Genomic DNA, 16,265 nt, shown 5'->3' with positions numbered 1-16,265 from the left:
ATAAAAAATATAAATACTGTTTAAAAATGCGTTAATTAAGTGTAAAACATTATTTAAAATACAGAACAATTTTGAGATATTTAAACATAGTATTTTGGCGCTCTCTGTTGATGACGTATTAATATGTGACCTGCAACTTAAATTATGGTTTAGTTGAAATGTCCAGCCAATAAAGTGACGGAAAAAAAAATTTAAACCAAATTTAAATTTCATGATTATTCCATATTCCACTCAATTTATATCCCTCTCCCCATACTTTAAAAGGTTAGACATTTAAGAATACATCCTTTTTTCTAATTTTTTTTTTATAAAGTCAATAAAAACGCCTACAAATTAGGCTTTTAGCCCAGAATACCCCCCTAATACCTCCCAAATGTAATAAATTTCGGATTTCAAACTATAGTTTCCTATCAGGAAGTTGAAAATACTTACTACATGAGTTTTTGTTTTTTAAATAAATTTTTATTACTTGACATTTTTCGTTAAAAAAGTTTTCTTGTTAATATATATTGTATTTTTTTCTGCTTCCATTATAAACATAAGTCCATATAAACTCATATCATCCATTTCGGTAAATTGTCATTTTTTTATATAATAGTTTTAGTAGCAAAAAAATTGTTTGATAAAATATTAAACGTTCAACAATAGTTTTTTTGTTACGAAATTTGTTTTGCCTTAAGGTATACTAGATACTATATAAAAGAACAAAGGCGAGAAGCTTTTCATCTTTCGCTTCTTTCATTATATTCTGTTTCTGAACTAATGGTATTTACTAGTCATAATTAACTGATGAAAATTTTTAGAAGTTGAACCTTGAGCTCTTAATTATTATTGTAATGAATTCAATTCCAGCTAAAGGAAGCGTTCCACGCAGTCTATTTTAGCTACCACTGCTAGATTGCCAACTAACGAGTAAGGTATGCATAATTCTGTATAATAGGTTGGCTGATAAGTCCCCGGTCTGACACATAGATGGCGTCGCTAGTATTAAATGCATATTATTTTTATATAGTACCAACCTTCAAATGATTCGTGTCAAAATTTGACGTCTGTAAGTCAATTAGTTTGTGAGATAGAGCGTCTTTTGTGAAGCAACTTTTGTTATTGTGAAAAAAATGGAAAAAAAGGAATTTCGTGTTTTGATAAAATACTGTTTTCTGAAGGGAAAAAATACAGTGGAAGCAAAAACTTGGCTTGATAATGAGTTTCCGGACTCTGTATTTTTTCCCTTCAGAAAACAGTATTTTATCAAAACACGAAATTCCATTTTTTCCATTTTTTTCACAATAACAAAAGTTGCTTCACAAAAGACGCTCTATCTCACAAACTAATTGACTTACAGACGTCAAATTTTGACACGAATCATTTGAAGGTTGGTACTATATAAAAATAATATGCATTTAATACTAGCGACGCCATCTATGTGTCAGACCGGGGACTTATCAGCCAACCACCTTAATGGCACCGATGCCACCCTCCATTTTTTTGCAACTTTATGTATTATAATTATTTAACATTTTGACGATTTCAGTGCAAAAAAAAAGGATCTTTCTACTCATGTAGAACTAATTATAGAACTTTTAATAAAAGTCGATCTCGAATAATATATAAATTTATAATCCCTGAGTCTATTAATTTTAAAATTTAGCAGGTGATAATTAAATAAAATTTAATAAACCACCAATTAGGAAAAGGATTTATAAAACTGTTATTATTTAGTCAGCCAGCGTACAGACAGAATACAATAGTTTATCATAAAGTCAGTATAACAACAATAATTTGCAAACTGAAACTTTTGTGGTTAGAATATTTTAAATCTTTTATAAAATGATTTAATAAGTGTACAGTCAAGCTAATACAAATATTTCAAATATAATGTAGTGTTTTACGAACAACGTACACAAACTGCCTCTCAAATTAATCAATATGGCTGCACCAATTTTAATGGTTTATTGACAAACAGTTCTTGCCTATTATCTAACGCCAAAGTTTTTTGTTCTTATTTCAAACAAATTAAAGTATTCAAAGTAGGGACCAGTTAAGCTAATTCTTAATGATGAAGACTTCGTTCTAGTCGAAATACGTATTAATAATACAAAAATTGATTTATACATCGGGGCGAATTGGAAATTTTATTTCAAACACTTAAATAAGGGATAATCCGGATGTCGAATTGGCCATATTACCCATAAGAATGTAAAACTAGACTTGATGAAGAAGTTATAAGCAATTAAAGATTGCGTTCAAAGGTTCAATCTCATTTCAGCAGAACAAAGCTTTATATGTAATCTCTATGCCGATACCCACGTATGACGTCACTAATGGGTACATTCCTCTTCGTTTAATAAGGAATTTTAAACGTTGATATCTTGCATACTAGTAAAGATTTTAAAAAACCAAATGGCTTTTCTATTTGTGAAATGAGAATTCTTCATGTGAAGTGATGAAAATAATTTAGCCCAATCCCCTATTCTCATAAACTGTTTTTGATAATTTTACATTTAATTGTGATTTCAATTAGCAAAAGCGAAACTGGTGAAAAGGAGCATAAATAATAAGCTACTTACCATGTTCATAAGTTTTGTAAAAATATAGAAACTCGGAACGGAATCTTTAAAATTAAATAGCAGGTCCACAGAAGCCCAGCCATTTCGTACTTATAGCGTGAAAGGGCATCTTTTTGTCGATGCAAAAAAAAAAAACAAAAATAAAATTCAATATAGATATTCTTGAGTTTCAAATTCAAGGATTAGTAAATATGTTTGCTGTATTCCGTCCGTACTTTTTCAACCAAAATAAAAAATAAAAATTGTAATTGTTCTAAATTCGTATTTGTAGACAGTCCATAGTTGTATGTTATTATCCGTTGGGAATTATATATGACTGTATATGGGTGTTTTAAAATCCTCTTCCTACATTAAATTGCATTTTATACCGGCCATATAATAAAAAGTTAGAAATAGTATAGCTCTAGTGTTGAAGAGATACAAAAACTAGTAACAATGGTCGTAATACTATAAGCGAAGGGCTATGTTCAATACATATGTATTTACCGCGTGTAAGAAATCCTATTCATTTTTTAACATGTCTAAAATCCAGTAGCTGGAAGATTTGCCATATTTTCCTCCTATTTTCCACTGGCTCCCTTTACTTCTCTTATGGAAGATTGATAACGGTGAGTTTGGTAATACAGAAAATTTTGGTTAGAAGCTTAGAAACTAAAAATTAAGCTTTCGATTTTCCAACTGCCAATTTTTTTTTTTTGTATACCAAAACAAGAAAGTCATCCCTTTCCCTACATATTATAAATACTAAAATCAGGCGGGTTTCAAGCTAGTAATAATATAAAAACAACTACTATTTCCAAGACTTGAAAAATAACTTTCCGACATTTGAAAACTTTCGGTCATTTTATTAACATATTGTATTGTGACTGACTTAGTGTTAACATGCACATCAGAAAAAAATGTCAATAAAAATAGAAGAACTTAAGTTTGATTTAAACAAACTCACTGAAATTATAACTAGTCAAACATATAGGCAACAGGTCGAAGCTCTGAAAAAAACTGACTAATTACATCATCCTTGAGACTTTATGTTCGTTAGGTGTTAGAAGTGTACATTGTGTCCCGTAGGGAAACTTTTACATTAGTAAATTTTTCATTATGAAGAATTCTCTTCAGCTAGACCCGGCCCTTAAAAAATTTCAATTCTCAAGGTCACATTCAATGGACACACTACTTTAATGAATATTAGCCAAATAGTTTATCTAGTTATTATTCGATAATTTTCCAAATGGAATAATAAGAAAAAGCTTATATTTTTCAATTTGAAGATTGGGTCTGCAAAATTCCATTGTCTTCGCGAAAGACAACCAACGGATAATTAATGTATCGGAAGGAATCATAATCACTAAGCATTTTCGGCGTGGGCTTGTGGTCTATTATCCAAAAGGCAACTAAAAAGATTCATAGAATTTTAATTCTAATCAGCCAAACATAGTTTGATTTGTTTCCTTCCTAATTCCAATTAGCCAAACATGGGCTTTTGTTACACAATGTACAGTTATTTTATAGTAGCTAGACGTAATATTAGCTTTACCACCTTTGGTTATGCCCACATATACCCTGTCACTATAAATATGGAATTATGAGTGTGTGTTTAATTTAATTCAGTTCAGTCTGTTTGCCATATCCCACATATATGTATTATTTGTAACAGTTTAATGTTATACAACTATTATTGTAAGCCATTGTTAAGTTGCCGCCTCATTTTCAAACTTTGAATTGCTTATGATAAGTTCTTAAGGATGTATGAGCATGGTAGTGGGGGCACAAATTTAAAAATAGATATTTTTAATTTTGATGATAAATTTATATTATTACTTGACGATATAAGACGAAAAGTAAGAATAAAATTTTTCGATATCTGGCTTAATTTTCAAAATATCGAAAATTGAAAATTTTGTTTAATTATTTAGCTTTCGATATTACGAAAACCAAGACACATATCGAAAAATTTTATTCTTATTTTTCGTCTACATTCATGAAGTTATAACAAAATTCATCATCAAAGTTGAAAATAATATAAAAATAATTTCAACCCTTAATCTACCCTGCTCTTACATCCCTTATATGGACGGAGACACTTAGTTTTTTACTTTTATAATTCATTGCTAATATGTTTACTTTCTATTAAAAAGTTTTTTTTAAATTTGTTTTCATTCATTCCAAATGAAAATTATCAAAAACTGCCAAAATATGTCGTTTTTTGAGATTCCTCCATAAGAGCCAATGTATTTTATATCGATTTTTAATGACTTTTTTCTTAAAAATTTGCACGGATACCTAAGCTGAAATTTTAACCACATATTCTTTGAGTAAAAGACTACCTACAAACAAATTTTGAGCCTTTAAATCAAACATTGTTGTCATGCTCATACAAGCTGAGATAGATATATTTTTCATAGCAAGAACACAGCTTTATTTTAATTGTGAACAAATTACCGAACAAATCCATACTATACAACTTTAGGCTCGTGGAATCATTGTAGGATTTCGATTAAAAAACAGAGAAATAAGGAACTGTGGCGTTCACGGTTTTTTATTGCAGGGATCGTCCGAAGAGTTATTATGCTTATTATTGTATACTAGATGACCCGGTGAACTTCGTTTTACTTATAATTTATTTAGTTGTAACTATTTATCAGCGATTATTAATCTTAATTAACCTGCAGCTCTAATTCATTAATACCTATACTATGCTTAGGTCTTCCGCCGTCCGTTGAGCACAGTCGCTAAACACACATTTCACAAGTATCTCCTGAACAGGCTTCGGCCTTAAGCCTGACTGAAACAGTGAAACTCGCTGCGCTTGCATTATTTATATGCGTTTCCGTCATTTATTGCATTTATTGCAAATTATTGCAAATTTATTTCTACCTTAAATAGTTATGACTTATTTTAACAAATGTTTATTCTAACGATGAAAGTGGCATTGTTAACTTTATAGAGATAATAAGAATAAATCGTAAAGTTAGCGAGTAGTTTTCTCAGGTTCATCGTCTATTACAATAATCCTGCATTAAATGTATTATTTTATATAATTTATATATAGACGGTGTTACTATTATTACCAAGTTCATGTATGCAAGCAAGTATAAATGTGTATTATTATTAATAGTGTTCTTATGTACAGGGTCATTCATTTGGATAACATTTCAAACGTATACCAGAACAAGTGAAAACAAACAAATTATTGAAATACCATGTATTATAGTGAGTGTTGATTACTCATTCGTTTGGTTTTTTACAGCATGTAAGTAAAGAAAGATAAACAAACACATACATAATATATATAACGTATAAATTTAAAATATAAACAATAGGTACCTGTGTATACATACTATCTATATATATACCCAAGACCTCGATCTATGTTGCTCATTTACGAACTCGACCTCACTTTTTACGTCTTAAGCAAGCTATAAATATTTCACCTTGATATCTCCCTCACTCAATTTTCAGTCCCTCTCTGAAAATTGAAGAAACAAAAATGTCATCGTAACGTCAAATTTTTTAAATTGTTCTGGTTTGATATCTGGAATAAGTATTCTAGAGATAAAAATAGCACACATTAATATTTTGACGTAAATTTCTCCAACTATAATCACAGAGTAGTTTACGATAAGTTTCACGACGCTATAGAGGCTCGCTTCGTCCCTTATAACATAATGAAATCATTCAAAATTACTATTAGTCGATTCGGTAGCTTCCGAACGTTTTGTTTATTGTAGGAACAATAAACAATAAACACTAAGACGCCAACTTTGACTTCATAAATGTTCCAAAATTAATGACAATTGGCATTGTTTTAATTCTTTAAATTACTGCCAAAGACGCTTTGGAATTCAGTTTACATTCGCAATATTTATATAATGATTCTACCCAAGATGGTAATGGTATTTCAGTTCATTGTCACTAAGAAAAAGAAACAATCAATTTTCATGATAGGTAGCAAAATATTAAGAATGGTGAGTTTTCCTAGCCCGCAGATCGACTAGGTTAGGTTAGGTTAGGTAATATTGGCTGTCCACGGAGGACACACTTAGGTTATAGAGCCCATTGTGATGCCATATATGTGTTTTACCACCTTTCCGTTGATAATTTCATTTATCAGCTCCTCAATTTCAGAGGCTGGGTGCACCTCCTTCATGCATATATCATGCACTACACCAGCCCATCACAACTATTAATTAAATTAATTTTCTACAGGTCTACTAAGTCATTACTTTTGATCTCTCTTTTTCTCTTTCTTTCTCTCTAACAATGGTTTGGTTAAACTAGATTAGAGTGACTGTCCGGGTCCCATTCTATGAGCTATTTGAAGCTGTTTAAGAACACTAAGTGCTTTAGCGTTTACTTACTTCAGATCGAAGATACTATCAAAGAAAGACTCACTCAAATGAGTTCTCATTCTAATAATGAAGCATTGGTAAGCCCAGTTGCTCAGCCTAGCAGTTCCTGAAGCCTAGCCCAGGTCCAAGATTGTTGGCCTTTACAATTCTCTGGAATGTTCCGATTTCCCAATGCTCATATCAGATTTACATTGATTTGTGCCATCAGCTTATTTCAGGACGTTCGGAAAGCCTGTGCTACCTTAAATAAAATAAAATAATTCATTTTTGCCGCAACCTTACAAAATCTGAACTGTAAACTATTCAATTAAACACAAAGAAAATACACAAACAAATAGTGAAATGCGAATAAATTGTAAGTTTACTTAATGGAATACTTTTATACAATTATAGAATTTATTTTGCATGTAGATGCAAATTAGATTAATTTTAATAACCATAATTTAGCTTCTGTAGTATACCTGTACACATAATAAATATTTAAATAGCACAGTACACGGTAACATACGAATGAAAAAAAAATTATAATTTTCATTTTTTTTTTTTTTTCAAAATATATGTGAGAGAGCAATATTTTAAAAATTTAAACTAAGTTTATATCTCAGTAAATATTTACTAAGTAATTTATTTTGATTTTTTTTTTTGTAAATGTTGGAGAAAATATTTTAATGGATTTTTTGTTTTGTGTAATTACATTTTTTTGAAAATGCTTTTTCTTATTTCTACCATTTTCTAAACACCAGAAAGTTTTCCTCTGAAATTTAAAAAATCAGTTACTATAATTTTTACTCTGTATGATTGTAAGATTAAAGGCTCTTTTATTGGGAACAGTTATTATAAAGACTCATAAATTCGTTTTGGGTCAGACATGCCTATTTAGTTGCTTCCAGAAAATGGAAAAAAATAATTGCGGATTTGTTATAAAATAATCAGTTTTCATTTTTTTTTAATGTAAGAAGTGTGTTTGATAACTTTGTTTGCACAGATGTTCATAAATTCTATCTCCTTCAGCCTGTTTTATGAAATGTCAAAATAAAACAATAAATATAATTTTTAAATTTAGAAAAAAAATATTTTTTATAAATTATAGCTCACGTGTTTTTTGATGTATGAGCTATATTAATGTCAAGTTTCATCCAAATTCATTGAGTGGTTTTTGCGTGAAGGTGTAACAAACAAGCAAACAAGCAAACATGCATACTTTCACATTTATTATGTATAGGAATAGGGAAGGAATAGGAAAATTTCTGATGAATTAATTACTAAATTATTTTGTTTATGACAAGCAATATTTTTTCTAGTAGTAGTAATCTTTTTGTGAAAAATTCAGGTAAACTTCCATGAAAACTTGTAAGCTACACAAAAATCACAACTTAATGTGTCAGACTCGTCAATTTTATTTTATCAATTTAATTAACATTGAATTATACTCAACGATTTTATGAAACGTATACGAGACTATATTGTCAAATGAAAGATAATATTGTTTCAGGTAGTAAAAATATTTACAATAAAGTAAAAATACCTTTACTAGTAGGTATATGACGATATAAAAACAGCAATTATTAACGAAGTATTAAACTAAAGAAATACCGCAAGAAATTTTTCGAGAGAGTAATTTCGATTTTATAAAAAATTTAATAAAAAATTTCTTTGATGAAATATTATAGAAATATAAATACAAATAATAAGCAAACATTTTTTGTTACAGATCCTCCACAGGTGGCTTTACATTTAGGCAGTACTTTGGATCCAGAAGCAATTAAAGAAGGTGATGATGTATATTTCGAATGCAGTATTAAATCAAACCCGAAAGAACATAAAATTACATGGTTTCATAATGTAAGTATGAAATTTCTTCTGATCGTAATATCAACAGGTTAATTTTTATTGTCTAGAATGCAATGTCAGAAACAAAAACGTGATCATTTTTGAACTCAGTTTAACAACCGAAGCGTTTTATTAAAAACGGACGGAAGTTTTTTTTGTTGCAATATTGCATAAACTGAAACATCCTGTATTACCATAAATAATACGTCTAGAGTGCATGATAATAGTTTTAAAGTAGTCTAAAATATTAATGAAGTCTGGAAGCATTAACTTACTACCTAAAACAGTTTCTAAATGGTGTTAAAACTGTCTGCCGTGTATTATCTGTACACTATATTTACTACAACAAAGTGTGTATACATATTAACAAAACTATTTGAGTCTTCGTTAGCAAATGCTGCCTAATAAATACATCTACAGAAATTCTTGTTATCGAATCTAAACTTAATATAATGTTTTACCTATCTACTTTTTCTTTTATGAAAAGTCTCGTACATGAGGTGCTATATTTCAGAGACTTTCAGGCAATACTAATTCAGTAGCAACCTTACAATTAATGATTGTTTGATTTTTGATATTCTATATAAGAAAATACCTGGAAGAGAAGAACCAAATTTTATTTTTAGACCCTCGACAACATGGAATATCTATAGCGTCCGAGACTAAGATTCAATCAATTTTACGGAAAATCAGATGAACTCAAAATTCAATTTGCATTAATTTACTTTTTTGTTTGCTATATGTTTGCACACGTTACTGGTAGATAATATGGCTCTCTGTAGGTGAAAGCATTTCTAAAATCGATTAAGTTTTTTTCAGTTTATTTGATACCAACAAATTTCATGGGTTAAAATTTTTTGGTGCAGAAACCTAATGTTTTTGAAAAAAAAAACTGCAACTCATGTTACTCACTGATAATGTAACTTTCTATTGGTTAAAGAGTTTTTAAAATCGGTCCAGTAGTTTTTGAGTTAATCCATGACAAACAAAAAACAAGCAAATATAATTTTTTTTGTAATTAGAGTAGGTGATGAAATAGACCCAGAATGCACACTTCGTAACTAACTATGAAATTAAAATTAAAATCGGCCAAAAAATAGAGATGATTCAAGCCTTTTAAACTTGTAATTATGGACAAATATTATACAGAGATACTGGACAAACTATTTGTCGCCATATTATGTTTGCTATAAGATGCTGAATTCAGTTTTTCTAAAAAGATATACAAACAAATTTTTGGTGGCTTTCATCTCGGTTGTTTTTACAGTTATTAAAAAAAAATTTTCTCTGCCGTTTGTTACACGAATGAGCTTTTATTATAGCAAAAAAACATGAATATTCCCTGCTAGTAGTTGTAATAAACTACTTCAAACTCCTTTTTTATGTAAAACAAATGGGGTTCCGTTATGCAGTAAAATTATTATTAATTTCCGGTGCGTGAGACTTCGGACCGTATTTGTTTATTAGTATGGATATTTCAGATGCTCTTATATAAAGATTACTTATAAATCCTTCTTAAGATTGATTAATCATTATTGGACTTTCACCTGTCTTTGTTCTATTATGGCTAATTTTTAGCCTAGTAAGTGGATTCGAAATATCCCTGTGCCATCTAACTAACTAACTACAATACGACTGATTTTGGATGGATATAATATTTTTGGGTATGGGCAGGAAATCACAAATCGTAACGGTAGAAAATTATTATATAAATGATGATAATAAATATATTATTATGTCATCTGTTATCTTAAATTGTTTGTCTCATAGCTTGAGTACAATAAAATACAATATTTTTCTTTCATCATCAAATGCTTCTTCTTCATCATTTCATGTAGCGTTGTCTGTACATGGTATATAATAGAATGCCTCCGGTTATCAAAGTAAGCAACAAGTATTACCCGTTCTCATTTTTACAAAAATGATACAATTTATTATTAAATAACATAACAAATAAATAAATAAAAGAAAATATTAAGAAAAAAACCACCACAATGACAACCACTGCTGTTTCAACTTGAATTGATATGCGTAAATGAATTTATCAATTTCATTAAGAAACAAGTGTTAAAAAGATGACATGTGTCCTAAATATCGTTCTTAAACATTCTTTAAATGTTTTAACACGCTTAAAACTTTTCTTAGTTTATCACTTAACTAACTTTTAACCGGGGCTTCGTCCGCGTTTTTGATCTTAAATAACTGGCAAAGATCATTTATAAGTAAATAAAATAATTTGAGACAGACAGGATGAAGGAGATACAATTTATGGACAACTGTTCAACCAAGATTTTCAGACATACTTCTTACAAAAAAATTATTTTTGTTGAGAAACATATTAACTATTGCTGAAAAAAAGTAAATGGATAAAGAGAAAAAATGATTAAAACTAACCGTTAAACAAACAATTTTTTTTTATTATGTAATAATGACGATCTTTTGAACCTCTTCTTTTCAATGAATATGCAATAATCAAAAGTCAACTTCTTCGGTTGTTTTACACAGATAAAAGTAGATGTATCAAATAATCAGTTTAAAATTTTGGGAACTATGTTCCTTATCGCACGTTATTGTTCTGATTTGTTTGCTGGTTGGAAGATAAAACCAAAAAAAGTGTAACAAAAAAAACACTCAAAATCAAAGTTTTTTTTTAAATGTAACAAGTATGCCTGATAACCATGTTAAAACAGATGTCCATAAATTGTACCCCCACAATTCTTTTAATATACCTGAATGAATCAGAAATTTTCTCCCAGTGAATGTACCCATGTACGCTCCTCTATTTGGGATTTTGTAAAGTATTGACCTTCAACATCAATTTCTTAAGGATATCACTCTACGCAACACTCTTTTCGTATATATTATACCTATTCATAATATTGTTTAAACAATCTTTACATCTTCTATATGTGTATAAAATATATTGAGATAGATTGATGACTACTAAGTGGTGTATAAGTATGATCCTCTTCTACGTTCGTACGTGGTGTGTTAGTCTGACTCCTTGTACATGTTTTTCATATACATAAATGTATAGAAGAGAATCAAGTGGTATTTTTTTTATCCAAACACGTATGTAGTGTTGTTGTGTGTATATTGTTTGTTAGTCATAGTTTATTTACACAATCAGTCTTACTTCAAGATGACAGAACAACAATATGTGATGATCCTTGTTCAATGTATAAATTTACATTAAAAACAAGTGAAAATAAACAATTGACTGAATTAACTGTTGAAATATCCTGTATAGGCAATATTTCTTATACTCAAACTTTCGTTCTATTTCTAACGGTTTACAAGATAGATTACACCAAACCCAATTGACCTATGCTACTGACTTACGAACTCAAACTCACTTTTTACGTAAGTTTTCAGCATGATATCTCTTTTCGTTTTTGAGTTATCGTAGTGACAGACTACGATATGTAAAAATAGATATATGAGCACTAGGCTAGAGAAGTTTACGGAATTACTTTTATATGAAAATTAATTTTTAATGGAGATAAATTAGGGGATGAAAGTGCATTAGTGAGACCTCAATTAGTTGATTAGGTCATGCATGGGTAGAAATAAAATACACTGTATTACTTTTTTTAATTTAAAAAAATTACGGAGTTTCATAAGAACTATCTTGCGCTATTTTATCCCCTTAAATAAGAAACTTTTGATTTGAACTCATATGTTTACATTTCAAAATTGACCCAATTTCATACAAATTTCGAACGCGCATTTTAATCTCTTATGGTATGAATTTCCATAAATACATTGCACATTTAGGTCATTTAACTCAGGAACTTCAGCTGTGCGTTGATTGATCAGTCAGTCTCTCCTATATACAGGCTATAATAAGGGAACTAAGATTGTCCTATGAAATAACTTAGTAGTAGTGTTCAGCAGATAGTCTATCTATTTAACAGCACAGCATGCATTAATTTCTTTCCACAGAACGAATATCTACAACAGGAGGTCGTTTCTGCTTAAATAAAAGCTACTGCATGGAGTATCTGCTGCTGAAAACGACTTACTGTTGGAGAATTATCCAAAAAATTTTATACATCAATATTCATGCTTGGCTGTATGACTGTTTGTGTATATATGCACCCACAGTTAATAAAACGTCACAAAGAGTGGCTTTTTACGCTTTAATTGATGTCTACTAAACAAATAAGTTTCAATATTTTGCTTTGGTCGAAGCGATAGACTTCGTTTTCAAGCGATGAGAAGATTTTTCTTCACTATGCTTCCAAGCGATGAGAATTTAGATTATTATAAAAATGCAATCGACAATAAATGATATCAATTTTTTTAGGATTTAGAAGAAATAAAACTTCTAATTTTCTTTGATTCGTCCACTATATTAATGACAAATATATTACTACAATTAATTATCAAAATTTATCTTATTTTATCTCTATTTAACTGGATAGAGGATCTACATCCTCAGAATACGTGGTTGGTGGCATCCATTTGATGGCACTAGTATATCTCAAATTCAAACCAATTTTAATACATGGGATCCTCTATCCAGTTATATAGGGATCAGTGATTTTAATTCTTCATGCCAGAATGGAGTGGCGGATTATTTTTAATATTTTATAAATAATAAAGTGTGTACACTTTTATACATTAAATATGTTGTATATATTTTTGTATATCTAGCTTATGTTTTAGATTGCTGCTGTTGTTGTTTGGACAACAAAGTTGTTGTTCAATTTTTTTTTTAACAACACTTCAAACATTTACATTGTTGTCTCTTTCACATGACTCCTATAACTCTGGCTCTCATAAATACGAGTAGAATTCACTTTACATTCCACTGTTATTTTTAAACAATTCCATTAAAATCGATATTAAAAAAGTCCATATAAACAATTGACTTAGTTAGTTATTTAAACACCCTGTATAGACAATGTTGAATATTAGTGCTTGTAAGAAAGACTCTTTCTAGCGATAATAAAAGGAACTATATTTTAAACACCCATAGATACATATTATTTAATAGAAATGTTTGGTTATTATCTTGTAAAACATACGCACATACCATACACGTATAAAAGAGGTTATTGTAACCATTTCTACAACACAAATTGTTGAAAAATTATATAAAACATTGTTTTTATTTTAATTTGGGTCATTATGTCGTTTAAAAAAGTAAATCGGTAGTTCATTTATCATAAATTTTTAACTTGTAGTCAGGAAATAAAAATTTTACACACAGCTATAAAATAAAAACTGAAAATTTATATGAAAACACTTAACCTAAATTAAAAATTTAAAGTTCAAAATGTAAATCAAAAAGGAAAAAATATGAAATTTAATGTCCTTGTTTTGTATGAAAGAATTGTGCTACAAAAATTCATATATCAAAACAAACTATAATGTTTATAAAAAAAAAGTCGACAAACAATCGCAATTATAAAAAACTCAGGGAGCAAATATGGCAGATTTCACATGTAGATGTATTATGAAGTAGGCATCTTTAGCCTTTTTATGAAAATGAAAAGACTTTTTATGAAAATGATTCCTATGAAACAGTGAAAGTGAAATTTACAAAATTTAAAAAACTCCCGACAAATGCGATTTATTCTTATAACACACCTTCTTAAATCAATTTCAAAGTTATGGTAAAGGACATCAGATGAAATGAAAAAGATACTTAGAGAGCTTTTTTTTTTTGGGAAAAATTTTTGGAAATATTTTAATTGAAATTGAAATATTAAATTTAGCTATCTGTATATTTACTTATTCGAAATGAATGCTTTTTATCATGACAAAAAACTGAAAAAAAAATAGCTGAAAGAAATTCTTCAATAAATTTTTTTGATAAGCAGCGAAAGTCACATTGTCTTAGACCCCCTGCCCCCTTGTCACATCGCGTCACACTCAGCAGAATTCCTCCCCCCTCTTGAGTGCGAAAGTATTTCATGAACGGCCCCATGTTAAAAATTATATGTCATAATCGCCAATTTTTGATCCGGGTACGGAACTCCAAGCTCGCACTTGACACATAGCTAAGAACACTCTTCGTTAGATAACCTTTCAAGTGAACCAAAAAATTGAAATTAGTTCATCCGTTTAGGTTCTAAGATGCCACAGACAGACAGACACGCACACACACACACACATAGCGGTCAAACTTATAACACCTCGTTTGTTTTTTTGGTTCTGGGATTAAAAATTAGCTGAGTGTTTGAAGTATGGTTTACTTTTTTACTTGTACCGCTGACATCTTAGCGTTAAAATCGAATATTTTATAAAACAACCCATATATCGGTACAAAGCTAAAACCAATTCACGAAAAACCATCAGCCATCATCCATCGTGTTGTGTGTTCAATTTAACAACACAGTAACCCTTGTATTATACATATAAACTCCATTCCTTTTCGCTTTTCCCTTGCACAAAATAGTGAATTATGATGGTTTCGTAAAGCGAAGTATGTTCGTAGCATCACATGTGTTGGTATCGTATGTATAAAAGTTGCCCTAAAGTAAAATTTCCCATTGTGTGTTTGTATGTATGGCCCCGTACATACATTTTCTATACAATTTTTACCTTGTATGTTGTTATTCTTTAGAAGAATAACATACAAACATTTATATAGGATGTTTGACAAAAAATAATAATGCAGATTTACGGATTAACAAAGATATTAAAGACAGTTTCATCTCAGATTAAATTTACTGTTTGAGTCAGTTAGTTATCTTTATTTATTTCCAATTTTTTAGGCAATACTTAATATATTTCTCAACAATTTAATTTTTGTGTAAGAAGTATATCTGATAACCTTGGTTGATCAAATGTCCATAAATTGTATCTCCTTCACCCTGTTTGTTTTTCATTATTTTATTTACTTTTGAATTATCTTTACCAGTTGTTTGAGGACAAAAACGTGTAAGAAGCCTCGGGTAAAAGCTAGTAAGCAATAAATATTATAATAACTTAAGGTGTTTGTTTCCTTACAGTATTGTAAAATAGTTTTGGTTTATTGCACGGTACATACATATAAATCAAAAACATGCTTTGTAGTCAAATAATAAGTAATTTTTAGCTTTACGATACCACACAACTACAAAAATATATATTATATTGTGTGCAAGTGCTGCTTATAAATTTGACAATAAAGGTATCTCTTTTCAATCATAAACAATCTAACTATAGTCGTCCCTATTCATCAAATGATGGATCATCGATGAACTCATAATTAAATTAAAATTTTGTTTTATATCATCGACACCTTTTATTTCAATGGTATTATTATAAACTACAAGATTGTCTAAATATTTTAGATAGTTTTTTATCACACTCTCTAGATTTTTTGATATCAAAATATTCAATTGAAAAAAATAACTTATATGATTTATCAGTTTTTCATGCAATTTTGAACGATAAAATAATAATAAAAAGACCGATGACCTAGAAATTTTTTTGTGATTTTTGGAAACTTTGTCACTCAATTATTCAACCCTTGCATATCTCCTTAAACAGTTTATGCTATCATAGCATGTCGACTCTCCTT

The 16,265-nt window shown here is 29.4% G+C and overlaps 1 protein-coding gene across 1 annotated transcript in view; it reads left to right on the top strand.

Moving 5' to 3' along the window:
• LOC123292976 overlaps window positions 1-16,265 on the top strand; it is a 290,099-nt gene that overhangs the window by 70,888 nt on the left and 202,946 nt on the right. The window contains exon 5 of the mRNA XM_044873690.1: window positions 8,628-8,758. Within this exon, the coding sequence (XP_044729625.1) occupies window positions 8,628-8,758 (131 nt within the window). The remainder of the gene's footprint in view (window positions 1-8,627; window positions 8,759-16,265) is intronic.

Source organism: Chrysoperla carnea, chromosome 2, assembly GCF_905475395.1.
Source record: "Chrysoperla carnea chromosome 2, inChrCarn1.1, whole genome shotgun sequence".
NCBI lineage: Eukaryota > Metazoa > Arthropoda > Insecta > Neuroptera > Chrysopidae > Chrysoperla > Chrysoperla carnea.
The sequence above is the reverse complement of the archived record's forward strand: the minus strand, read 5'-3'. Positions and strand labels throughout refer to the sequence as shown.